The sequence below is a fragment of the Budorcas taxicolor genome, chromosome 9 (assembly GCF_023091745.1).
Source record: "Budorcas taxicolor isolate Tak-1 chromosome 9, Takin1.1, whole genome shotgun sequence".
Taxonomy (NCBI): domain Eukaryota; kingdom Metazoa; phylum Chordata; class Mammalia; order Artiodactyla; family Bovidae; genus Budorcas; species Budorcas taxicolor.
In genome coordinates this window covers 33,846,063-33,873,069 of record NC_068918.1, presented here as the reverse complement: position 1 = coordinate 33,873,069, position 27,007 = coordinate 33,846,063, and the positions used below count along the sequence as shown (strand labels likewise).

Genomic DNA, 27,007 nt, shown 5'->3' with positions numbered 1-27,007 from the left:
CTCACTAACACCTTTAAAACAAAAACAGACGATGGAGGCTCCAGAGACAAACATCTGCTTTGACCATATTATAGGAAACACTACATCCCAAATTTAGAACCAAAAAAAAAAAAAAAAAAGAATTTGTGCTTTGGTAAGGTTCAAATTTTATTTCCAACTACTGCAGTAACAAAATACCAGTGGTAGTTCTGCATGGGAAGTGGCAACCTTTTAAATAAACAAGGCCACAAATTAGTATTCTGACAGCACTTGGATCTATGGAGATTTTGATAGGGGAGGATTATTACCATCAGTACTATAATATAAACTTATGTTTCCTCCGTATTTAGTAACAAAAATATTCATTTTACCTCAATAATTCATCATGTACACATTTCTACCCTTTGTAAGCATGATCCTTGCAGGCTGTACTGTGTGACAGTGTGAGGGGAAGTTTCCCCCAATCACAGGTTTTTCTATAGTATACAGAAATAGCAGTCACTTAAGCAGTCATGGACAGTATTACTAAATTTTTAGTTGAAAAATGAAAGAATGAGTTCTCCTATATATCCCTTTCTGGGAGTAAAAAGACACACACCATTACAAACATAAAATGAGTCAAACTTCTATTTTATTGACAGGAGTCCAAAATGAATACAAAAAAATGCCTCCTTTGCATGTTATATTTTACCTTAAAAGGCTTCTGATAAGAGTCAGGTAGATTAAAAGCTAAGAATGTATTTCAGCTTTTATAGTGACCTTTTTTTAAAAAGGTTTAGTAACACAAGTCACCAACATCAGAGAACGTATGGTCCCACAATCATTTTTAGATCTATAGCTTATAAAAAGAATTAGATCCTGCATTGATCTGCTAAAATAGAGGCTTAAAAATGTTTTAAGCCATTAAAAGCCGTTTTTATAATCTATCTGGTAACTCTGGGCAATTAAGAAAAGGAAAATCCCAAAACGTAGCCCTCTAGATTATGTGGAATGTGACAGAATGCCAACTTATGACCAAGATAGGCAAAAATAAAATATTTAAAGCTATGAATGGAGCTGTTATAAATAGTTTTATAACACTGCAAAATGTCAGTAAATGAATAATAGAGCTTAAGACATTAAAACTTGAGCAGATGTTACTTAAAACATTTGTGGTGTTCATCACACATACTTTAATGTTAAAACTAAAGCTAAACAAAGAAAGGTCACTCATTTATAGATTGTTTTTCATGTACCTTTACTTTTACTGGGACCATAGATGATCAGATAACACATAGCCCACACTTCTGGACAGTTATAACAAAGGGTTTATTATCATTTGCAGATGAAATAAATGCACCATCCCATACCTGAAAGGCTTTCACAAACCTTAAGCATCTTTCAGACTGCACCAAGGCACCACCAATGCCTTCGTAACACACCCATTTCTAGCAACACTTCCCTCAACATCAGTTCTGCACTGCTTTTGGTTTATTATACACTTCCGAAACAGCAAAAATTTGCAAATATGTGCAAATATTGTGGTCCATGCTTAGTCATCATCTTCCTCCTCTTCTTCCTCTTCCTCAAAGCTGTCTTCAAAGCCCTCGCTGTCCTCCTGGTCTTCATCCCCCTCTATTGCTGTATCCCACTGTGGGTGATTTTCTGGCACGGGCTTAGCTTCATGAACTTCCAACTAGAAAAAAGAATTACATGCAGACATTAGAAATCTGGGGAGGAATAATGTAAGAAATATCTGGTAAAGAAAAGATTATCTTTGACAGCAACACTTGTAAAGAAAAGATTACATCTTTTAACTCTAAATTTAACACATTTAAGAACAGATAATCATCCACAAAATAAAAACGTGAATCTAGTAACATGTTAGTATAATTAAGTTTCTAGTGTAGTTTAATAGAATGATTTTACAGGAGCTATATACTATTTATTCTGCAGTATGAAAGATGAATAATTCTGACTCTTGAGCAGGAACACTGTTCATAATAATTCTGTGGATGGAAAAAAAGTTCAAGTGTGACTTCCAAAGAGGTATTTGCAGCCTCCAGACTACTCATGAAGTTAACATCCTATAGCCAATGGAAAGAAATACAGTGCCCTCATGGGGAAAAAAAGCCACGCCTTTGTTGGCTCCTTTCAGTTGAGTCCCAGTACACAATGCAACACTTCTTCAGCACAATCTCTCTAACACAATAGCATGCCTTTTATGAAAAGCTCAAGAGACTTCCCTGGTGGCTAAGATGGTAAAGCGTCTGCCTACGATGTGGGAGACCTGGGTTCGATCCCTGGGTTGGGAAGATCCCCTGGAGAAGGAAATGGCAATCCACTCCGGTACTTCTGCCTGGAAAATCCCATAGACACAGTCCACAGGGTCGCAAAGAAACGGACATGACTAAGCAGCTTCACTACTTTCACAAGTGAAATGGTAACATTGATGAGAATGTGCTTCAGATGATACTCACACAAGTGTATACTCTAAAATGCAATACATGTGCCTTTCTAAAGAAAACAGAAACCATCTGGTGAGGCCCTATAAAGGTATGGCATATTTTCAGTTCAGTTCAGTTCCGTCGCTCAGTTGTGTCCGACTCTGCGACCTATCACGCTGGTAAGTTATACTCAAGGTTCTAAATCATCATACTCCTTTAACACAAGTTTATTATTGAGAGCAGTCCATCAAGTGTATTATATTAAACTATGAGAGGACCTCTTTCCCTGTTATTCTACATTTCAAAACTAGAACTGTTTCCCCAAGATGTAATACACTTATTCAAATAGACAACCTTATTTTTTTAAGTTCCCTTTATTACCTCAAAAATGTATAAAAAAATTTTTATGTGGTTTGATTCACTCTTTTTCTCTGTGTATTCCTCTTCTTCCTTCTTTCTCAGGTATTTGAAAATTTCTCAAAAAGGAGGAAGTGGTAACTTTCATTTCCCACACAAGTATAATAATGCAAATCCATACCCATCATAGATTAAAAAAAATATTCATTTTCAAAAAAACTTTATTATAAGAGTATAGTTGATTGACAGGGTGTATAGCAAAAAGAATCAGTTATACATATATGTAAATCCACTGTTTTGTTTTTTTTTTTAAGATTCTTTTCCCATATGGGCATTACAGAGTATTGAATAGAGTTCCCTATGGTATACTGCATGTTCTTATTAGCTACCTATTTTATATACATAGTAGTATGCATATGATCAATCCCAATCTCCCAATTTATCCCTGCCCCCTCACTTTTATCACCCCAGTAACCATAAGGCTGTTTAAATAAGTTAATTTGTATTTTTAGTGTGCACATATAAACAATATCATCTAATATTTGTTTTTCTGTGTCTGACTGACTTCATTCAGTATGACAATTTCTAGGGAACACCACATTTACAGCATAGTCATTATTCTTACCTTCAGTGGTTTAATCTGATCCAAACCCATATAGGAGTCTGATCTCAGAAACACTGTATATTGATAATTTCCAGGCTTGCCTGGTGCAGGAAACTTCAGTTCTACCTAGAAGATAAATCAGAACTTAAAATCTGTATTTTAAAGAGTGGAAGAAACAATAGCTCCCTCCTAACATATTTAGACCAGAGAGTATTTAATAGCCAGTGCTTACTCAGAAGACAGAAGAGGTCCTAACACATGTTACAAAAGTTCTAATGACAACAAATGTATTTACATATATGACATTTGTGCCATATATATACTACGTAAAAAGGAAATAAAAATAAGCAGAATTGATGGGGGTAATTTCTATCTCCAGAATTCAAGAAAACATATTTAAAGCAACCAAGTTCTATCTTGATAATTTAAAGAAATGAAGCTGGGTATAAAAGTAAAATAAATGAAATGCTGAACTAAAACAGACTTCACCAAACAGGAATAGTTCTTGCCAAATTTTCTTATTTCTAGAACAAATGTTGAGAGAACAGAAAATACATTCATCATACATACATACATATATATATACATCATATACATCATACATACATACATACATACATCTCTCTCTCTCTCTCTCTCTCTCTCTCTCTCTGCCCTCAGTCACAGGCACAGAGCTTCTCAAATCCCTGTAATTCCAAAGTGACAAGAGCACATAAGGAGCATCTTCTTTTCTAAAATTTGGTCTTTGGATCTGGTTCCTGACACTGAGCTGACAAATCCCTTGGAATTTCCTGGATGATAAGAATAAGTTCTCTTCTAATGAGGCAACTCTTGGTCTCCTAGATGAGGACCAGTCACCAGAAAGCCCAAGCCATGGGTAGAAGCCTGGAACTTTCAGTCGTCCCCCCCCCCCACTCTCTGGAGAGAGGATGGAAACTGCGTTAATGATCAATTATGCCTAGGTGATAAAGCCTCCATAAAAATCCAAAATAAGGGGTTCAGGGAGCTTTCAAACTGGTGAACATGCAGAAGTGCTGGGAGAGCAGATTGCTCAGAAAGAGCATGGAAGCTCGACATCCCTTCCCATATACCTTGCCCCATGTATCTCTTTCATCCGGATATTCATCTGCTTCATCATACTATTTTCATAATAAACTGGTAAATATGTTACCCTGAGTTCTTTGAGTCATTCTGGCAAATTACTGAACCCAAGGAGGGGATCATGGGAGCCATGATTTACAGCCAGTTGGTCAGAAGTACAGGTGACAAGCTGGGACTTGCAACTGGCATCTAAAGATGGGCAGCGGGGCAACAGCAGTCTTCTGGGACTGAACCTTAATCTGAGCTGTCTGGGGAAATAGTGTCAGCACTAGGTTAAACCACAGGACACTCAGCTGGTGTCACAGAGAAACAGAAAGAGGTCAAAACCATCGATGAATGGTCTGTGGGGGCATGATAATATGCCTGCAACATTTTTCTGTATCTCACAAACTGAGAGGTAATGAACATACTACACTTGACCATTCTTTCTTCCTATGGAGAAATAAACATTTAACAACATCTATCAGAATTACAATGTACAGAGCCTCTAATTCATTAATTCTACCTCTATCCTATAGATGTGTTTGAATGATATGAGGTTATTCATTGCAGCAAAAGACAAGAAACACCTTGTAAGTCCTCTAAAGAGCTGAGCACTGAATAAATAAACTTCCACACTAAAGAATATCATGCAGCTGTAAAAACAAACAATGAAGCTTTTTTCTATATTAATATGGTACAAATTCTAAGTTTTATCACTGAGAAAAAGGCAAGGTGCAGAACATGATGTATGCTACTTTTTGTGCAAAACTGGGGAGAATATACCTATGTATATGCTTGTACTTTACTACAATATCACATGAAGAATAAATAAAAATTTGGTAATATCGATGGTTTCCAGCAAGTAGAATGGGTGACTGAGAGACAGGAATACAAGATGTTTCAGTGTGTGCACTTCTGTATATCTTCTGAAACACTAACTAGGCACATGTATAATCCATTCAAAAATGGGTAAAATTTAAATTTTAAAAAATGTTAAAAATTACTCTGTGAAAGAGATACCCATAAGTTGGCACTATCACTAAGTGTCAAACAACAACAAACTACTTTAAACATTTGCTACTTGGTTAGAAAGGTAGGAAAAAACTTTTAGGATTTAAAAATCATCATTACAGAACTCTCTTGAAATTCAAAAGCTTTGCTCTTGTCCACCACGTCCAGGTAGACAGAACCTTCTTTCTCAAATACTAACGTAAAGAAATCAAGAAGAAAAACAAGGAAATCCAAGGGCAAAATATGTTCATCACAATGCTATTTAAGTGATGTCACTGACAGTGGACAATGCAATAAAATAAGAAATTCCACTTTAACAAATGAATCACTAGTACTTACATTTGTTTTTAACACAAAAGCACTAGTTCAATGAGGATACAAACAATAATTTCTGAGCACTAATCCAACGAGGATAAAACTCATAAAGGTTTGTAGAACATAACTAAATTCTGGAGATATGGTAAGGCAAATATTCTTAAGACAGCAACAGTGAAAACTCCCCAAAATAAGTTGAGAACAAGGTTTTAAAAGACCACCAAGCTGTCTACCTAAATTTAATATTATATCAATTTCCAATGAGCTCCCTCCAAAAGCTGTCAGAGAACAGTTACAAAATGTGTTTTCAATAAAATGCAATAAGCCGTATATGATAAATGGATTTCTATACTGTTTTCTATATCTAAATAATGTTGTTGGATACCTACCTCTTCCGTATCTTTTAGTGTACACACATGATATGGCATAGATATTAATGTCTGTTCCTTCCTATCTGCGATATAAAGCCACCACCATTCTTGCTTTTCCTGCAAAGAGAAAAAGAGAAGAGTATAAATAGCCAGAAAGAATTACAGAAATACAGTTTCACCTTATCTCATTTTAGGGGTATGGTTACTCCTTGGTACCTGAGGGGGGCTGATTTCAGACTAGTTCCCCTTTCACCCCTGCAATGCGGATACCAAAATCCATGAATGCTCGAATCTCTTACATATATTGGTACAGTACTTGCATATAACCCATGCACATACTCCTGTACACCTTATCTAGCCTCTAGATTAGATTACTTATAATATCTAATACAATGTAATTGCTATGCCAATATCCAGAAAATTCAAGTTTGCCTTTTTGGACTGTCTGGAATCCACCCCTCAACATTTTCAATCCACAGGTGATCAAATCCATGGATGCAAAACCCACAGATACAGAGGGCCAACTGTATTGCCCTTTAGCCACTGCTATATCCCCAGCACAGACACCATGGTTGGTACAAAATACAATAAACATTTACTGAATGAATAAATTCTCCTTAGAGCCACTCTCCAACAAAAGAATTTTGTATATAATTTTGGGGTTTCAATTAGCCCCTTAAACCCTACTGACAAACCTCTGTATTTTAAAAACTCCTGATTAACCTTAAATGATAAAAGATATGCTAAAAAATAAAACAGTATAAGCTATCACGAATTCATTTAGCAAATAATTTTAGTAATCTTACCTAGTAATAAGCAAAAGACAGAAAGTAGGAGTGGAAGGGACTTGGGTAACAGTATCAGAAATCAATACATTAAAACATGTTACTTACAAGACAGCATCTCAGATTCTAAGAATCTATTTGTACCATTTACGGTACACGATTTCAATAAGCTCAGCATTTTCGGTTGTACTACATAAAAGATTAGGAACAGAAAAAGGGCTTGGTAAAGAAATTGCCACCAGAGTGCACAGTGATAGCAGGAAACACTGTCAGGAGACAAAAATCTATTAAAAAAAAATTAGAAGACCAGTCTGGGAGCACCAAACTTCAGTGTGGTCAGCAACCACCACTGCATCACAGCACAGATCAGTAACTTTTTATTCATTCGCTTTGCATCCACTGTTTAAGAATGGGATAGGGAAGATACCTTTCTAAAATGGCTTTTTAAAAGTTCTGGAGCTAAAAATGATATAAATTGTAGGATACGCGGATTAACCAAAGCAACACTAGAGTCTCAATTATCCAAGAAAAGTTTAAAAAAATAATTTTATTGAAAATAGTTTCATAGGAAAAACGTCTATATCTTTAAGCCAAAATCACTTGTGCTTTCTATTTTATTTCAATCTTAGGACATTAAAATGCAGTTTATTATCTTCCTAATAATGGTCCACTAAGCTCAACTAAAAGCTTTGTTTAAATGCCTTAAACTACAAGGCAATGCAACATTAATAAACAGGATAACAAGTCATAAGTGGATGACTAACTCAACTTCTGCTTAATCCAAGGGTTAGGACTACTACAACAAAAGGTATAGGTGTATACATATGTCTTTCTACGTGTGTTTTGCACACACAAAATGGGCAGAAACATAACAGACTCTAAGTGCAGTACTGTTGTACTCACAGGAGATCGATTCCAGGACCACTCCATCTCCAGAATACCAAAATTCATGAACGCGCAAGTCTGTTACATAAAATGTCGTGGTCTAGTTGGCCCGCCACGTTTGCAGATGCAGAACCCACAGATTTAGAGGGCCAAAGGGTCTGTTGTAACTACTCAACTCTGCTATTGTACTACAGAAAGAATGAGTGTGGCTCTGTTCCAATAAAACTTCATTTACAATAATACTTCATTTATAAAACAAGCTGGGAGGCAGATTTGTCTGCAGGCAGTAGTCTGCCAATGTCTATTTCAAAGTTATCCAGACCTAATTATTTCACTTCTTGAAACCTCACCTTTTTTCTCTGTTAAGTGATGAATGCCTACCTCAAGTTGTGTTGTGAAGATAAACTGAGATAATACAAAAAAACACCTGTTAAAATGTCTAGGACACAGAGTCCAATAAAATTACAGTTACATGAATATAACCTCTCTGGAAAACAGTATGGAAGAGCCTCAAAAAATGAAAACTATAACTACCGTATGATTCAGCAATTTTACTTCTAGCAATTTACCCCAAGGAAAAAAAAGAGACACTCATTTGAAAAGATATGTGCACATCAATTCATTGCATTATTACTTACAATATTCAAAATATGGAAGCAACTGAAGTGTCCACTGATGGATGAATAGACAAAGAAGGTACATATAAACAATGGAATATTACTCAAGCCATAAGAAATCAAAATCTTGACATCAGAAACAACATGGATAGACCTAGAGGATATCATGCTAAGTCAAGTCAGAGAAGACAAAATACCACGATCTCGCTTATTTGTAGAATCTAAAAAACGAAACAAAATAAGATGAAAACAGGCTCACAGATACAGAGAACAAATATGCAAGAGGGGTGGAAGTGGCGGGGGAGATAATGAAGGAGATTTGGAAGAGATATTAATAAATAAGTCATGTGATATAATGTATAGCATAAGGAAGATGATCAATAATATTATAGTAACTCTGTATGGGAACAGATGGTTACCAGACTCACTGTGGTGATCATCTCATAATGTGTGCAAATATCAAACTACTAGATGGTACACCTAAATCTAACACAATGTATGTCAACTATATTTCAATAACAATTTAAAAAGTTATGATTATTAATGAAATGAGGTAAACATTTCTATATTTAAGCAGTCTGACATTTCATTTTCAGAAACATCATTACTAGAACATACATGTTCAAGAATGTGCATTTATTCTTTATCTCTACTTAGAGAATGCCTCTCACTGCCCCAAATCTATTTGATTAAAATGAGATTCATTAAAGAAAAATAAACATTAAGAAGCTAGTGATTATCCAAAAGTCTGCAAGCAATAAATGCTGGATAGGGTGTGGAGAAAAGGGAACCCTCTTACACTGTTGGTGGGAATGCAAACTAGTACAGCCACTATGGAGAACAGTGTGGAGATTCCTTAAAAAATTGCAAATAGAACTGCCTTATGACCCAGCAATCCCACTGCTGGGCATACACACCGAGGAAACCAGAATTGAAAGAGACACATGTGCCCCAATGTTCATCACAGCACTGTTTATAACAGCCAGGACATTGAAACAACCTAGATGTCCATCAGCAGATGAATGGGTAAGAAAGCTGTGGTACATATATACAATGGAGTATTACTCAGCCATTAAAAAGAATACATTTCAATCAGTTCTAATGAGATGGATGAAACTGGAGCCAATTATACAGAGTGAAGTAAGCCAGAAAGAAAAACACCAATACAGTATACTAACACATATATATGGAATTTAGAAAGATGGTAATGATGACCCTGTATGCGAGACAGCAAAAGAGACACAGATGTGTAGAGCGGACTTTTGGACTCTGAGGGAGAGAGAGAGGGTGGGATGATTTGGGAGAATGGCATTGAAACATATATACTATCATGTAAGAAACGAATCGCCAGTCTATGTTCGATGCAGGATACAGGATGCTTGGGGCTGGTGCACAGGGATGATCCAGAGAGATGATATGGGGTGGGAGGTGGGAGGGGGGTTCATGTTTGGAAACTCATGTACACCCATGGTGGATTCATGTCAATGTATGGCAAAAGCAATACAGTATTGTAAAGTAAAATAAAGTAAAAATAAAAATTTAATAAAAAAAAAAAAGAAGCTAGTGATTGCCAACCTATGGCATTGCATCCAGATTCTCTTGATGCACATGGTTAAAGTAGAAAAGAGTCTCTACCATGAGTTATTTGCACTTTAAACAAAACTGGTTTTTTGTTGCAGGGGATTCCCAACCATTCTTGTTAAATATATGAGTTTTAATAACATTTAAGTCAATTATTAACATAAAACTTTAAGTAATGTAAGTGGTTAGTATGGTGGGTAGGTAGCTAAATGAGAAGGTAGACAGGTAGAAGTTAGGAAAATCCCAAATAAAGTCTATCTGATAAACGGCACTTTGAGTTGTTTTACCATGCAGATAAAATTACAAGAAGGCACTTTTCACTGCTAAAATGTTCTAAGGGAGTAAATGAATGCTTTGCCTGTTAACTAAGCATGGTCTAAAATGAAGCTGTCTAGTATAAGGGTACACATTATGCAGCTTACAACATCCCAAGGTACTTTTAAAACCAATCAATGAATGAAATTTATTCGCTTGATTTCAGGAGCCCTGGTGTTGGCAGACTATACTGCAATGGGCGAAATGCCCCTAACAGATGGGCTATAGCTCAGGACATGCCAGAAGATCAGGATGCACAGTAAGATGGAATCCTGGGCTGACTGCTCTCCAAGTCAAAAAACAAAAGTCTGTGCATAGCCACTCATTTATTAGGAGAGCCAAATTACTAGTAATAGGAACTTGTCTTCAGCAGCCCCCAGCAACTATAGATTGACATTCTAGAGCAGAAACCATATTTATACATGAAATCACCCGCCAAACAGAAGGTTCTCAGGCAAACCTGTGAAGCAGTCTGTGGAACAGTTTCCCTGAACTAAGAGGCAGTAGTCCTTGACCTCTAGCCACAGAGAATTATCTGCAAAAGCAGTATGTCAAGATCTCAAATTGATCTCAAATTCATCTGAAAGACAAACAGCCTATCAAAGAGATCAAAAGCTGAACAGGCCACAAGCACAAGGGAACAAAGAACATCGCAATGATCAGTCTGGAGCTTGGGGATCAGCTCTTACTAAACTTAGTGGGTCCCTCAGGCCTGGGCTTGCCTTCTTCCCATGGATCAGGGCAATTATCAGAACAAGTCTAGTGTCTCCAGATGGCCAGTATAGGACCCTCAGAAAAAAAATCCATGAGCAGAATTTAAGAACATTTTCATCCTATTCAAAACACGGTAGAAGTATGAGACTCACAAAAGCCACACAAAGTCACAGGCAAAATATGCATTTGTCTGATTAAGACTGCCTGAACTGCAAATGAGAAATCATCAGTAAGTACAACCCTCAGTAATCCAGGCACAGAAGAGACAGAAGCCCAGGACAACAACAAGGTACTTAAAAAGTTGACAATCCTCCTTTTAAACAACTCATTTACTCAAAGTAATGCACTGAAATATATGCTTCAAAAATGTGACATATCGAGAATACACATTTAGCACATCTGAGTCAGTATACGTTACAGAGAGGATAAGAGTCAATTCACGCTACAAAAAGGATAAAGAGCAACTAAGAAATATCTGACTAGAAGAAGGAAAACACTAGGCTGTGGAAACTCACCTCAGGAAAGTAAAGACTATAGACAGGATGTGTTATCTTTGATTTGGTTTCCAGTAGTGCTCTCTCCTTTCGCTGAATACTTTGTTGTAATTCTTGCCACTCCTAGTAAAGCGAAAATTAGAAATAATGGAGATCAAGCATGTTTTCGATCATTTTGAAGGGTGTCTGTCTTCTTCCAGATGGCATTCCTGACAATGCTAAATACTAGAGTTCAGTCCCACAAATGTGATCACCTCCCTGCTCAAACCTTACAATGCTTCTTTTCATAAATCAAATCTAACCTGTCTAGCATGAACTACATTGCCAATCATGCCCTGACCTGAGCCTGTCTCTCCAGTCTCCTGTCACTGCTTTCCTCTCTTCACTTTTTATTCTTGTCATTTTAAACTGCTAGACCTCCCTGACCTCACCAGCTACTTCACTCTTAAACCTTGTTTGGATTTTTGCTTTCTTTTTTCTCTACCTGGCAAATTCCTACTCATTATTTTTTCAGGAGTACCTGGAGCCTAAAGAACAAGTTCCTGGGTCCCACAGACCATCCTCTCAGAGCTGAGTTGATCACTCCTTTCTTTGTGCCATCACTGCCCCTTGCACAATGTGCCGTCTCTTTCGTACTATAATATTTATTCACTAGTCTGCCTTCCCCTTCAGGCTACTATCATTCAAGAGCAGAAACTGTTTCACATTTGGCTTTCTATTCCTATTAATATTTGCTATTTGTATAATTATTTGTCAACTGAATGAATGCATTTTTGGTCATTTGAAGAAATAAGTTTATTAAAACCCCAAAGTCACCTCTACTAACCCTAATATAATCAGAAAGAAACATGTCAACTTTCTGTCAAACCAAGGATGCTGTGTTTAGTCGCTCAGTTGTGTTCAACTTTTCTGTGACCCCATGGACTGCAGCTTGCCAGGCTCCTGTCCATGGGATTCTCCAAGCAGGAATACTGGAATGGGTTGCCATGCCCTTCTGCAGGGCATCTTCCTAACCCAGGGATCTACTGTGTCTCCTGCACTGCAGACGGATTCCTACCCACTGAGCCATAATCAGAAAGAAATATGTCAACTCCTTCTCAAAGAAAGGGAGGGGTAATAATTTCTTTGATAGGTTTTAATTTCATGGCAACCAACTTAATTCTCAAAGTACGAAAACACTCAAGGGCCAGCAACTGCTAAAAACAGACATCCTTATTTTTCTCCCATGCCAAAGACAAGTACGTTATCGCCTTATATTTTTATCCTTTGCCCTTTCTCCCCTCCCTTTTTTTTTGGCCTCTGCTTTTGCTTCAGAGGCTATTCAGGGAATCTCTTTACAATTCCTAAACCACAGAAGTTACTTTTAGACCAATGGCCCAGTCAAGAACCACACAAACATTAAAAAAAAAAAAAAATTGGCTGATCGTTATAGTTCATCTGCAGTGAGCATCTATGGGCCATTATTTGTTTACCAAATATTCTTTTCTGCAGCCTTCTCATAAGTCATGTGCAACTTCATGCCATGCCATGAGATTTTTTTCTATTCCCTATACCCTCACCTGGAGAAGGCAATGGCAACCCACTCCAGTACTCTTGCCTGGAAAATCCCATGGACGGAGGAGCCTGGTAGGCTGCAGTCCATGGGGTTGCTAAGAATCGGGCAAAACTGAGCGACTTCACTTTCACTTTTCACTTTCATGCATTGGAGAAGGAAATGGCAATGCACTCCAGGGTTCTTGCCTGGAGAATCCCAGGGACACACGAGCCTAGTGGGCTGCCGTCTATGGGGTCGCACAGAGTCGGACACGACTGAAGTGACTTAGCAGCATACTCTCACCATCTTAATCCCTCAGTGACTTCCCCTTTTCCTAAATGTCTTATACACCTCTTGAAACAAGGTGGCATTCTGTAAATATTAGCTTTTCCCTTAACCAACCTCTTGACGTTAGAGCCCACAGCAATGTTTGTTTACCCTAAATACTGCCTGGAACTTTTGAGAACCTCTTCCAAGTAGCTGCTACCTATTTCATAACCCACCTTTCCTTCCTCATATTTCCAGAGTCATCTCCAACATAAAAAATTGCCTTAGGAGAACAAGCTGAATTCACCTCAGACCCAGGTCTTACTCTATCTAATATAAGATTTAAGAAAATTAGGATTTCCAGTCCTTGTCAGAAATAATTTTTCTTCATAATTACAACTACCGTCTCTCAAAAACACTGTCTGAAAGTAATGCAACGGTATAAAATATACTAGTATTGTTTAAAACAAGCAAAAGAAAAACAGCAACAAAAACCAAAACTATCAACAGAGGTATAATTCCAGTTATTTAAACCTATGCCTTACTGCTTCATCATCCTTGTTTTGTTTTTCATCTTGCTCTCTATCAGAGTCTCTGTCACTACCATCATCTTTTTCACTCTGAGAGTCTCTATTGGTTTCTTCTTCCTCAGAGTCACTGCCTTTGTCAGAAACTTCTTCTTCATCTTCCTTTACTGTAGCTTCCTAAAAGGAAAAAGCAACCACAAAAACTCTGAATGTTTCAGTGAATACATCCTGAGTCCCTGAAACTAATCTGTGGTCATTATAATTAAACTGGCTGAAGACTAAAATTTCAATATTGATATAGAATTTTAAAAAATTTTTATGAACATTCTTATATATAAATATGTGGGAGTCGGGCTGAAGAGGTTTAATGTTTGACTTATTTGCTTATTTGTCAGTTATTTTATTCATTCTTCATAGCTCATAAAACAAAAAAAAATTATTTCTATTTGCAAAATATACTATGACAATGGCTAAGCTGATTCATTTTTCAAAAACATCAATTATATAATATTTTATACACTATAATGAGAAGTTTATAGAAAAGTACTGCTTTGGGAATTTAATGTTATCTTCAATAACTAATAGTATAATGCAGAAAGGAAAGTCAATGTCCCATACAAAATACTTAGTCCATTTCAAGAAGCAAGAAAAAGAACAGCAAATTAAATGCAAAGAAATCAGAAATAAATAATACAGATCAGAAATCAATTAAAGAGAAAGCAGATATAAAAAAAGGAAACCCAAACAAGACTAAATGTTGGTTCTTTAAAAAGATTAATAAAATTCATAAATTAGGCAAGACTGATAAAGGAAAAGAAACAATAAAATTACCAACATTAGGAATAAAAGATACACAACTACAGATCAAAAGACATCAAAAATAAGGATATTATGAACCACCTTGTCAATAAATTTGACAAGTTAGAGGAAATAGACAAAGTCCTTGAAAAACACAATTTACTAAAACTGATATGAGAAAAAAAGTAGACTATGTTAAAGAAATAGACTCTATAACTAAATTCTCTTTCAAACTCCAAGCCCAGATGGCTTCTCTATGTAATTCTTCCAAATAGGAAACAAATCCAATCTTATACACCCTTCCAGGAAAAAACAGAGAGTAATCTCTAACTAACGAGGTCAGCATAAATGTAACCCAAAACCGGGCAAGAATATTACAAGAAGAATGACAAACTAATATTCTCTCCTAAAAATAGATACAGGAATCCTAAACAAAGTATCATCAAACCCAGATAAATAGTTTAAACATCATACTCAGTGGTGAAATGATGTATGCTTTTTCCATGAGACCAATAAGAGAAGGTGACTGCCATCTTAACTTCAAATCAACTACTGCAAGTTCTGGCTGGTACCAGTAAGGCAAAAGGGATGAAATAGCATAAACATTAAAGTAAAGCTGTTTCCATACCCAGATGGCATGATTGTGTATGTAAAAAATCTTTTTTTAATATCTGCAAATTGTTAAAATTATTGTCAATTCATCAAGAATCCTTGATACATACACCATCAATAAACACTGAAGAATGAACTTTTTTTAATGTTGTTTGCAACAGAACTAGAAAGCATCAAATACACAGGAGTAAATCTAATGAAAGGTGTGTCATTCTCTGCCAAGAGAAATCACAAAACACTGCCGAGAAAAATTAAGGGAGATAATAAAGATAAAGCATAATTATGAATAAAAACAGTCAATATTGTTAACCTGTGAATTCTCCCCATACTACACCAAAAATTAAATACAATACCAGTCTAAGTGCCAGCAGCTTTTTGGGCGGTGGACATTGTCAAAATTATTCTAAAATTTTAGCTGAAAATGCAAGGGACCTAAAGTAGTCAAGACAATTTTGAAGAAGTAAAATAAGAGTTTGAGGACTTATATTATTCCTTTTTAAGACTTCAAGCCACAATAATTAAGACAGTGTGGCACTGGCACAAGAAGAGACAAATAATCAATGGAAGGAGAGCCCATAAAGAGATTTCCACATATACAGTTAAGGTAACTGATTTTACAACAAATTATGACTGCAATTCAGAAAGCTTTCCAATAAATGGTGCTAAAATAAATGGCCATAATCCCAATCTCACACTATTCACAAAAATTGAAGATGCATCATAGCGCTAAATATAACTAGTGAATTACTGTAGTAATACCTGTAGAAGGAAACAAAGTATCTAACTCTCCTTGCGTCCTTGGGATAGGCAGATGTCTTAAACAGGACACAAAAGCACTTAACCATAAAGACTGATGAAACAGACTTATTAAAGAATCATCTAAAACTCCATTAAGAGTTAAAAGAAACACTTATCCACAATACGTAAAAGAATCCTAAGAGCTGTCTGAAGACAAATAATCCAAAAATAAATGAGGATATCCAAATGGCCAGTAGGCATGTGAAAAGCTGTTCAATACTATTAGTCATAAGGTAAATACAAAAATGACCACACACAGAAATACCAACTACAGATCTATTACAGTGGCTAAAATAAAAGACTGGTGAAACCAAGTACTGGTGAGAATGTAGAACTGGACTCATATTTTGCCTGTAGGAGCATAATAAGGTACAACTTTAGAAAATGGACTCTTTCAGCAAATTAGACATACACCTATTTTATGACCCAGCAATTTTACTAATAGGCACATATCAAAGAAAAATGGATGTCCACAAAATGACATGTATCAAATCATAACACTTTTATTCGTAATAGGCAAAAACTAGAAAAACCTGTATGTCCACCAATCACAGGACAGACAAATTGCAGTATATTCATATAATGGAATCTCTCTCAGTCTCTCTCTCTCACACACACACACACACACACACACACTTGCTGCTACACATAATACAGAAGAATGTCAAAGACAATGTTGAATGAAAGCCGCCAAATGACTCTGCTTACACGCATGTTAAGAATAGGCAAAACTAATTTATGGTAATAACACCATAGTGGGGAAGGGAGTGGGGGTGGATGGAGGGGTCACTGACTGAGAAGGGTACCAGGGAGCCTTCTAGGGTGCTGGTGGGTTTTATATCTTGATCTGGGTATCATGGGTACATACACTTATAAAACTTCAAGAGCTGTACATATAAGACTTAAACATTTTAGTGTACTTCAGACCTCAACAAAGATGGTAATAATGATAGTCTTTACGTAAGACAGTAAACTTACACTCCCAACGACTCCGTTAGCCTGTTTTTGTTTCTGTTGCTTTGGTTGAGATAAGGGCACAGGTGTAGGCTTTTTTTTCAAAGGTTTCTTTTTTTTTGATTTAGCAGTTTTCTTGGGTCCTTTACTCTTCTGTTGCCATCCTCCTTTTGTCTTGTTCTTGTTAGTATCACCCTGCTATAAATCACAACACACATACACACTCAGACGTTGTAGCAATAATTTCATTTGGGAGTCACAGTAAATTTCAGATGGAAATGGCTAAACTAATAAAATGTTTTAGTAAAGTGAATTCTTCTCCCACAGCAAGATAAATCAATCAGAGGACTAAACAAAACCGTTCTTTTACCAGAAAGCTAGGTAAACTCAAGTTTTTACCCCATCTTCTGCTGGCTGTTCCTCTGCAGCACAGATGGACTGCTCCTTTTCAAATACTTCCTAGAGCAGAGGGAGTAAGAAAAATAAAAACTCTGTTCAACTTATATTTAACCTTCATATAAAACAACCTTTCAATAAACATTATCAGTAAGTTTGTTTATTTTTGGCTGTGCTGGGTTTCGTTGCTGTGCAGGCTTTCCTCTGATTGCGGAGAACAGCGGTTGCTCTCCAGCTGCGGTGTGCAGCCTTCTTACTGCAGTGGCTTCCCTTGCTGCAGAGCACAGGCTTTAGAGAGTACAGGCTTCAGCAGCTGCGCCACGTGGGCTCATCAGTCGTGGCTACCCGGCTCTAGAACATAGGCTCAATAGTTGTGGAACACAGAATTAGGTGCTTCACAGAATGTAGGATCTTCCTGGATCTGGCATCGAACCCGTCTCCTGCACCGGCTGGTGGGTTCTTTACCACTGAGCCATCAGGGAAGCCTTATCAGTAAGTTTATTAACTGCTGACAATTACAGGAGGTGGAGACAAACACATGGCTAGACAGGAGGCTTTTAGCAATTACTAAATGATGTATGTGTGCAAATTTGGCCATCACTAAAGGACACCTTAGAAGTTACCTTCTGAAATATCTCATATCAGTCTTGAATATATTTTGAAAAGTACATTCTATTTAAATTTATAAATGCAATGTCTTAAAATATGTAAAATTTCTATAAAGTCAGTCATTTCATAATTTAAATTTTTACTTTTATTCTAACAGTAATCAGACATCACTATTTTGAAGTTATGAAAATCAGAATACCTTGTATTACTCTAACATCAAAACTTTATGAGACCAATATTAGTTTATTTATGATTGTATGCGATATTACTAATGTAACTGATATAACTTAGATATAACTAAGTGGAACACCAAGAAAATCTATATATCCGAGACATACCCACCCACCCAATAATCCATTCTGAATCAGTACAGACACTATAAATTTAGAATTTGAAATCCAGTAAGAATTCAACGTGACTCTATATAGACCATGATAAGTGGGTTGTTCCATAAACTCCCCAGAATTATTAAAGCTAACAAGTGAAAACAATGATAACTACCGGGCTCTAAACTGTTGGCCTAATGCAGGGGCCAGCAAACTATGGCCCATTTTTTGCTTTTTAAACAAAGTTTTATTAGAATAAACCATGCCCATTTGTGAGTTCAGCCATTGCTACAGAGACTGTATGGCCTGTAAAAATCAAAAATATTAATATTTACTGACTGAACCTTTAGAGAAAAAGTTTGTCATCACCTAGCCTAATTCTATCATCTCTGCTTCATTTCTTCATTTGTTAGTTGAATTCTAATAATTATATTGAAATACAGTTGATACTAGAAGATAAATACTTGATTCTTCCCCGTTCTCCAGGCCACGTCTGCTTTTTCTTCTACCAATTACCTGAGAAACGTCAACTACAGCCCAAGGACAACTTTGTGCTCATTTCTCGGGCTGGGAATTCCAAAGCACGTAGGCAGTGTCAAAACCTAACCCTGGCCACCGGCTTAGAGCAGCCTCATCTCCCAGGAGGCACCTCTCATTCAGAGTCCATTATACATACAAATGCTTCCTTTACCACCTACTACCATAAAATCAGTATCTTTGTTTTGGTATGTCCTACTGTGAATCATAGAATGGCTATCCACTCCAGTATTCTTACCTGGAGAATTTCATGGACAGAGGAGCCTGGCAAGCTTTAGTCCATGGGGTCCCAAAGAGTCCAACATAACTGAGCAACTAACACAATAACAACTACAAAATATGCTTTTTCTACCAGAGGTTTTAGACATGGGTTTTAAATGCACCATATTTCCTGAAGATGCCCATAGACCTCAGAGTAGAATAGGCTAAAATCTACCACTGGTTCAATAAAATAGAGCTGAAATACTATATAGTTTAGTAAAAATTAGTTACAACTATACTTGCAACTTGGGAGGTGTGCTTAGCTTGGGAGGTAATATAAATATGTAACAGAAACTGAGAAAAACAAGATGCAGGAAACATACATATGACTAGATTTAATGAAAAGGAATGAGAAAAGTACCAGCATACATATATATGCATATACATATATGCACTGAAAGGTCCAGATAGTAAACATGAGCATGGAGAAAGATACAAAATGATTTACACAAGACTGAGTTCTGGTCATCTGGGTCTGATAAGGTGGCTTTCTAAGGAAGCAGGGGTGAAATAAGGGATCCATGTTATCAATATCATTCTAATTCTGTGGGTATTCATGCATCAGGCTATCTAAAGGGATGAGCTTCAAAACTGATGATCTCAGAGTGGTAGAATTTTAGGTGATTTTAATTTCTTCCCATGCTTTTCTGCATTGCCTAAATTTGTTTCCCAGACAGCATAAATTTTTTACATATTTACTAAAAGAGCTATTTTACTATACTTTTTGAAATAAAAAATAAAAGGGAGTAAATTCTCTCAAGAACTGATTAAAAAGGAGCAGGTAATGAAATTCTCAACAATAATTAATATCTGTATAACATTTTATAGTTTAAGAAAGATACCCAGATTACATTATAATACCTTATAGGGAATTAACAAATCATCACCTGAAAAATTCATCTATCTTCCAACTTTGTGTGTGTGAAAACAAATGAGAAAATCTAAAATTAAAATTTCAAAATGGCTAACAAGAATCTGCAAAATTAGATTTGCAAAACTATATAATTTTGACTTTGAACATGTATAACTTAAAATGAGAAAATGAACATAAATATGTTAAACTCTCAGATATATAACTCTTAAAGCATAAAAATACAGACTACTTACTGCCATTGTTTGCCTTGTCAATTTAACCAAAACTGTAACTAAGGATCCTACTGTGATGTTGTTGCTATCTTCATCATCCAATACTGTAAGACATAAAAATAAATAAAAATCAAGCTCTACGTCAAGGCAAACAGCAAAACTTAACTTATCCAAATCAATCTGAGACTTTAGTATTTCAAACGTATAGAATTTTAAGGCTACTAAATAAAAAATAACTTACTATCTACTCTATATAAATTTCTCCAGAAGATGTCTTCAACAATGTACTCATTTAATCCTTAAAATAGCTCTATGAAGCATTATTATTATTTGTTTAAAGAGACTGAGGTTAAGGAATAAAGTAAAATGCCCAAGGCCACAAAATGGCTATGCTGGCACTGCCAAGTTTCAAGTCCAGATCTTTTAAAATATAGTATATTGTGAGGATTACCATAGCTTTCTCTCACAGTGATATAAAAGAGGGTTCTGTCACTCTATTAAATTGTACAAACTTTATACTCACAAGATTTTATCTGTATAATCAAATGCCTGCAAACTAGTATTCTAAGCAATGTTAAAAATACTTATTTTTTAAGGCAAGAACTTCAAAATAGTTTATATGAAAAAAGCACCTTAAAGATGTTTTCTGCAATGTTTTGTCATTGTTTACTTTTTAAAAACACACTTGCTACACACATCCCCAAAAGTCTTAATAATATAATGAACTTAACTACAAGCCCTTTAAAAACAGGAATGATTCCTAACACATCCTTGCATTCTCGGTCCCACAAGAATTTTCTAACAACAGCAACTTAGTAAATGCTGAAGCTCAGAATAATGTCACAATGAAGGAATGGAGCAGAATAATCTCTAATTCTGTCACCATTCTAAAATATTATATTCAGTTTTAAAATGGGACTCATAGGACAATTATATGGTAGAAAAATAATCTCTCTTTTTCCACTCCAAGCAGACATAAAGACAAAAGTCAAGAAAAACACATGAAATGTGACACAGAGCGTGGAGATTTTCAAAGCTGAGTATGTATAAATAAGTTAGGTTTTTTAAAAAATTAATTTTAGAACTAAGCAGCTATTTTATACTAACAATAGACATATTTCAAATATCTTCCATTACATTTGGAAATCTCTTCCATTCTTTGAAAAGTTAAGATGTTCCTTAAAGTTGATCTATAGAACAAAAGCATTCTCAAACCAAAACTACTAATTCTATGACATCTTCCATCACAGCAAATCTGACAGGTAAACTACAATTCTACAAAGTCTAATTAGAAGTTATGAAGTGTTTTGAGAACCTTGAGCCAAATAAACCAGAGCCAGTCCGTCAACAGGGAAACAACAGGAAACCTCTCACTTACCCTGTGACTTTATGTCCATAGTCACATATGGGAAACTTCCAAGGACAGCCATAACCTCTTCATATTTTTCGTCTTCAAGGAAATGCAACAGATTGTGACGATCTGATTCTTTTAAACTCACCAAATCCTGGATAGTTTTAATTTTGAACTAAATTTTAAAGGAGACAGGAAATAAATCCTAAACCCATGAAACTCTTCATAAAAAGAAAGTTACTAATATGTTTACTAAAACAAAATCCAAAAGCTTTTAGAAAAATGTTAAAATTATATACATTTCAAAGCAGAAAACACAACTTTAGTGCATTTCACAGCCTTTTTCTCCAAGGAAATTTAAGAATTTTTTATTACAAAGTTAATACACAGTTATTTTCTAAATTAGAAAAAACTAAAGTTGGAGGAAAAAAATAGTAACATTCATATAGACTCTTGACCCCAAGCAGGAACTAGTGTCATTTAATTTGTTCAGTTTGCAGACCTCTATTTTTAATTTTAATGATAAAAACCTTTTAAGAATACAAATTTATTTCCAAGTATAAAGCTGTAGGTACTCTTTAGGTCTTACTATTCTTTTAGTTTTTCTTATTTTAAAGAAATTAAGACACTTGCTCCTTGGAAGAAAAGCTATGACCAACTTAGACAGCATATTAAAAAGCAGAGACATTACTTTGCCAATAAAGGTCCGTCTAGTCAAAGCTGTGGTTTTTCCAATAGTCATGTATGATATGAAAGTTGGACCATAAAGAAAGCTGAGTGCCAAAGAATTGATGCTTTTGAACTGTGGTGTTGGAAAAGACTCTTGAGAGACCCCTGAACTGCAAGATCAAACCAGTCAATCCTAAAGGAAATCAGTCCTGACTATTTGGAAGGACTGATGCTGAAGCTGAAGCTCCAATACTTTGGCTACCTGATGCAAAGACTTGACTCACTGGAAAAGACCCTGATGCTGGGAAAGATTGAAGGCACGAGAAGGTGACGACAGAGGATGAGATGATTGGATGGCATAACCAACTCGATGGACATGAGTTTGAGCAAGCTCCAGGAGTTGGTGATGGACAGGGAAGCCTGGCGTGCTGCAGCCCATGGGGTCGCAAAGAGTCGGACAGGACAGAGTGACTGAACTGAACTGATGCATTATTCTCATTCTTGTTATTTTCTAAATACAGCTGTTACTGCAGTAATACCAATCCTGGTTAAATGAATACCAAGGAGAAGGTTTTTTAATTTCTGAGTATTTGCTGCCAGTTATTAATTTTTACTTTCACAGATAGGGATTAGATCATGAGGCATGTGAAATGCCTGCTTTTGAATGATGAAGTTTTCAATCATGACTTTAAATGTGATCAAATTTAAAAGAGCAACACACTTACTTGAGAGAAGAGTGCTCTGATACAAATTTCTAATATACATTTATTAGTTCTACCTTACTATCAAGTCCAATGTCTATCTTCTGTCCTCTAATATATACAAAGTGATGTTTAAAATTATAATTTCATTCCATTTTTTCCTATATTTCCTCAAGTTTTTCATTTATACACATTTTTTGCTATGCCTTAAGACTCATTCTCATAATCTATATACAGACTATAATTTCTAAATAAGAATTATCTTTATATGATCTACTTATTGAATATAGTGATTGAATGCTTATATTGAATGCTTAATTTTTTTTGCATACTCAATAAACTAATGCTCAAGCTTTAAGCCATTAATGAAATAAATGAAAAGTATACAGTGCATTTTTACACAGTACATGTATTTTTGGCAACATAAAGAACAAAGTGTTAATAAAATTTTGACCCCCTCCCAAAGTAGTAAGATCATTTCAGTAGTATTAATAAAAGGTTATAAAATAGCTACCTATTCAAGAAAGTGTTAACAGAATCACTTAAGGCATAGTTTTAGAATGCTTGAAACATTTTAAATCTAAGATGTTCATATAACCACTTCTAGAAAAATTTTCATTCATGTTACCTTTAAGTGACATGACAAACTGCTTAAGACTAATATTAAAGTGGCAAATTACCTTTTTATGATTAGAAACTCTTCTAAGATTGTCTTCTTCAATGTGAGGGAGCTGCAGAAGGGGAGACTTAAACTGCTGAAGGCCTTGCACAGCCATCTGGGAAAGCTTCATGCAGTTTTCAAGGGATGCCAAAGTTGGAGCACGAAACTCCCTTTCTTAGAAAGAACAGGAGGAAAAGCAAAAACAGGGCTGGACTATTTATATGTTCAGAGTACACAATTCATAACAAACACAAATTCATGTGAACATCCTTAACATCTCAAATTTTATGATCACAGTGTTGACTTTCCTTTAAAAGTTACTGGATAAGACACACAAAATATACAAACTTGGTCAAATGTACAGTAACCAGCAACAACCATCGATTTTAATAGAAAAATTCTTTGCACCACTTCCAAAACCAGTAAATCGTAAGACATTTTTGGTATTAAGAACATACTGATGTCATGCCACAAAATGACATCATCCATAACAACAAAACACAGCCACTCCCTCCTTTTTTAAGGATCACTTTCCATTACAGACCATAAACTCCCTTGTTCTTTTTTCCCTTCGTGCAAACAACACTATATGTTGGACGAATCATCATTACAGCACTTATAGAATTATTTCAAACTCATTGTTAACCTAATTCTAAAAATATTCAGAGGAACAAAAGGATATTTTAAATCTTTGCAAACAATAAAAAAAAACAATAAAACAATGAAAAAACTGAATTAAAAAACATAAGTTGTGGTACTTTACATGATAGAAAATACAGGAAAAATAAGAAAAACCATAAGCAAAACTGGGAAAAGCTGTAAGTTTTCTGTCTGAAAACTTACAGACAGAAATATATTAGGTTCCCACAAATCTTAAAAGTATAATCTGTACTATATGCTTGTGAGAAAAAGTACAACATAATTATGCTTCCTCCTCACCTTCACGGCTCCTGGCCATTATTATTAGTTGGCAGATTACATTAACCATTTCTTGAAGTAGGGCAGGGCATTTTTTCAGCATAAATTGCTGATCTGCAAAACAATAAAACACCTGAAACAAATCATTCTTCTTTTATACTAAAACATTTTTATTACGTGTAGTCCAAGACAAAAGCTAAATTTAAGTTGTCCAACAAATTTTTCATATGACTTCAGAATTTTATAGGCTGAACACAACTGTCTCTCCTCGGCAGCACCATGTCAGCACCATGTCAAAATATCAATCAGAAAACCCTAGCTCAGATTAGATGTTTTAAAGGCAAACTTTTAATATTATGGTTTTTAGCTTTATAAATTACTCCCTACCTTTTTTTCTGGTAACAGTCTTAAACTTAATCATAACCTAATTGAAGAACTTCAAAAATTTTCTTCTTGTGCATCTAAGTTTCTATAATTATGGATAAGTCCAAAGACTAAGACTGAGAATGAATGTCAACTAAATGAAGAGAGAGGATAGGAGGAAGGGAGAGAGATTCTTTCACTTATACTGCAACAATAGTTAACCATGAGATCATTCAGTGGGGTTGATAAACTAAAATAAATTTGTTTCCTGTTCCTTACATAATTGGTAAAAATGGAGATGGCTTCGTATCTGTACAGAACATCAGGGACAGAATTACTAGTTACTTTGCAACTTCAATAAACAATGCCTAAATAGTGTACCTTAATTCCATCATACGTAGCCTATGGTACTATCATTAATCACTGAGCATCAACTGACCTTGTTTTCAAAGGCATTTGATTGCATTATTGGCTTAAAGTAGAGGGAGGGTGGGTTGATTCATTCAGAAAGAAAATTTATTCAGTAAAGATAATAACTTTCTTTTAAAACTTTCAATTGAAATAATGCAAGTGAAAAGAGATGACACTCAAATTCACATCATTCCTGGAGACACCACAGTCCTAATCTACTGCTTTTTTTAAAGTAGAATAGATGGCTTCAAGTACTGATGAAGCTTTAAGTAAAGATTAAACAGACATGAGTATGGGGAGAAGGGAGTGGCAACCCACTCCAGTACTCTTGCCTGGAAAATCCCATGGATGGAGGGGCCTGGTAGGCTGCAGTCCATGGGGTTGCAGAGTCGGACACGACTGAGGGACTTCATTTTTCGTTTTCATTTTCATGCATTGGAGAAGGAAATGGCAACCCACTCCAGTGTTCTTGCCTGGAGAACCCCAGGGACGGGGGAGCCTGGTGGGCTGCCGTCTGTGGGGTCGCACAGAGTCAGACACGACTGAAGCGACACAGCAGCAGCAGCTGGAGTATGATGATGCTAGTAGTGGTGCTGACTGAGATATCTGTTGTGAAATCCATTTTTTCTCCCCGCAAAAAGCTTCAAAATTCTTTTTTTTTTAAAAGTCATCAGGATGACCCAGAGAGATGATATGGGGAGGGTGGTGGGAGGGGGGTTCAGGATTGGCAACTCATGTACACCCGCGGTGGATTCATGTCAATGTATGGCAAAACCAATAGGAAAAAAAAAGTCATCAGGAATTACTGAATAATCTGCAATTAACTAGACATTTTTCATAGAGTATTCTCTTACCTTGAAATGCAACATTTTAACATTTGCCAAATCATTTGACTTACTAAGACCTTCAAAGTATTTGTGAAATTATGTATGTAGCATATAGATTTGTTTTTAAAAGGTCCTTGAGTAATTATCTGATTGAGCAAAAAAGAACAGTGACAAAAACACTGCACCATGAGGCCTAATTAAATCTACTGCTTTTGTACCACTAAAACCCTACAGACAGCAGAATCAAAATACCTTCTTCAAGGGTCTCAGGAATTTTCATTCTAGCAAGATGAGACAGTAAAAGAACTCTGGCCTTCAGGCTATAAGGGCAGGTAAGTGGAGGCTCATTCTTCTTTAAATTAATGCTGCCAATTTCTCTGATGAGCTAAGGAAAAGAAAATAATTATTAAAAAGTGTATACTTAATAAAGCATAAGCTTTAATATTTAAATGTTTATCAAAGAATTTGGGAGACAGGCCTAACCTGAGGTATTAAAATATTATCTGTTGGTCTGCTTGTGGCATCTTTATTATACTGAGGATCAAATTCAGAGGCTCCAGCCAAAACCATGATAAGACCTAAAAAAAACAAAAGAAATACGAAGAAAAATAAATTTACTGACCCTTAATCACCTTCCCCAAACGATACCAGATTAATCCTAGAGGGAGGCAGTTTTCTAATCACACACAATGCTAAAATCAATATTAACAGGTATAAATTTCTCTCGCAACAAAAGAAACATCTCATTTTTAAAAAGTGTTTGTAATATTACCTATCACAAGTAAACAGAAATACATGTCAAATTACGGGCCCAGAAGCAACTAGGTGCGTTAAAATCACTACAAATAGGATCAGTTTCTAGAT

General features: G+C 35.7%; 1 protein-coding gene across 1 annotated transcript in view; it reads right to left on the bottom strand.

Moving 5' to 3' along the window:
- Nucleotides 1–651: 651 nt before the first annotated feature.
- SEC63 (SEC63 homolog, protein translocation regulator) overlaps nt 652–27,007 on the bottom strand; it is a 61,800-nt gene continuing 35,444 nt past the window's right edge. The window contains exons 9-21 of the mRNA XM_052645452.1: nt 26,627–26,721; nt 26,396–26,528; nt 24,564–24,656; nt 23,644–23,798; nt 21,621–21,768; nt 20,264–20,346; nt 17,427–17,486; nt 17,052–17,225; nt 13,884–14,042; nt 11,559–11,660; nt 6,165–6,263; nt 3,388–3,492; nt 652–1,654 (exon numbers count right to left, since the gene is read on the bottom strand). Coding sequence (XP_052501412.1) covers nt 1,511–1,654; nt 3,388–3,492; nt 6,165–6,263; nt 11,559–11,660; nt 13,884–14,042; nt 17,052–17,225; nt 17,427–17,486; nt 20,264–20,346; nt 21,621–21,768; nt 23,644–23,798; nt 24,564–24,656; nt 26,396–26,528; nt 26,627–26,721 — 1,550 coding nt within the window. The 3' untranslated portion in view covers nt 652–1,510. The remainder of the gene's footprint in view (nt 1,655–3,387; nt 3,493–6,164; nt 6,264–11,558; nt 11,661–13,883; nt 14,043–17,051; nt 17,226–17,426; nt 17,487–20,263; nt 20,347–21,620; nt 21,769–23,643; nt 23,799–24,563; nt 24,657–26,395; nt 26,529–26,626; nt 26,722–27,007) is intronic.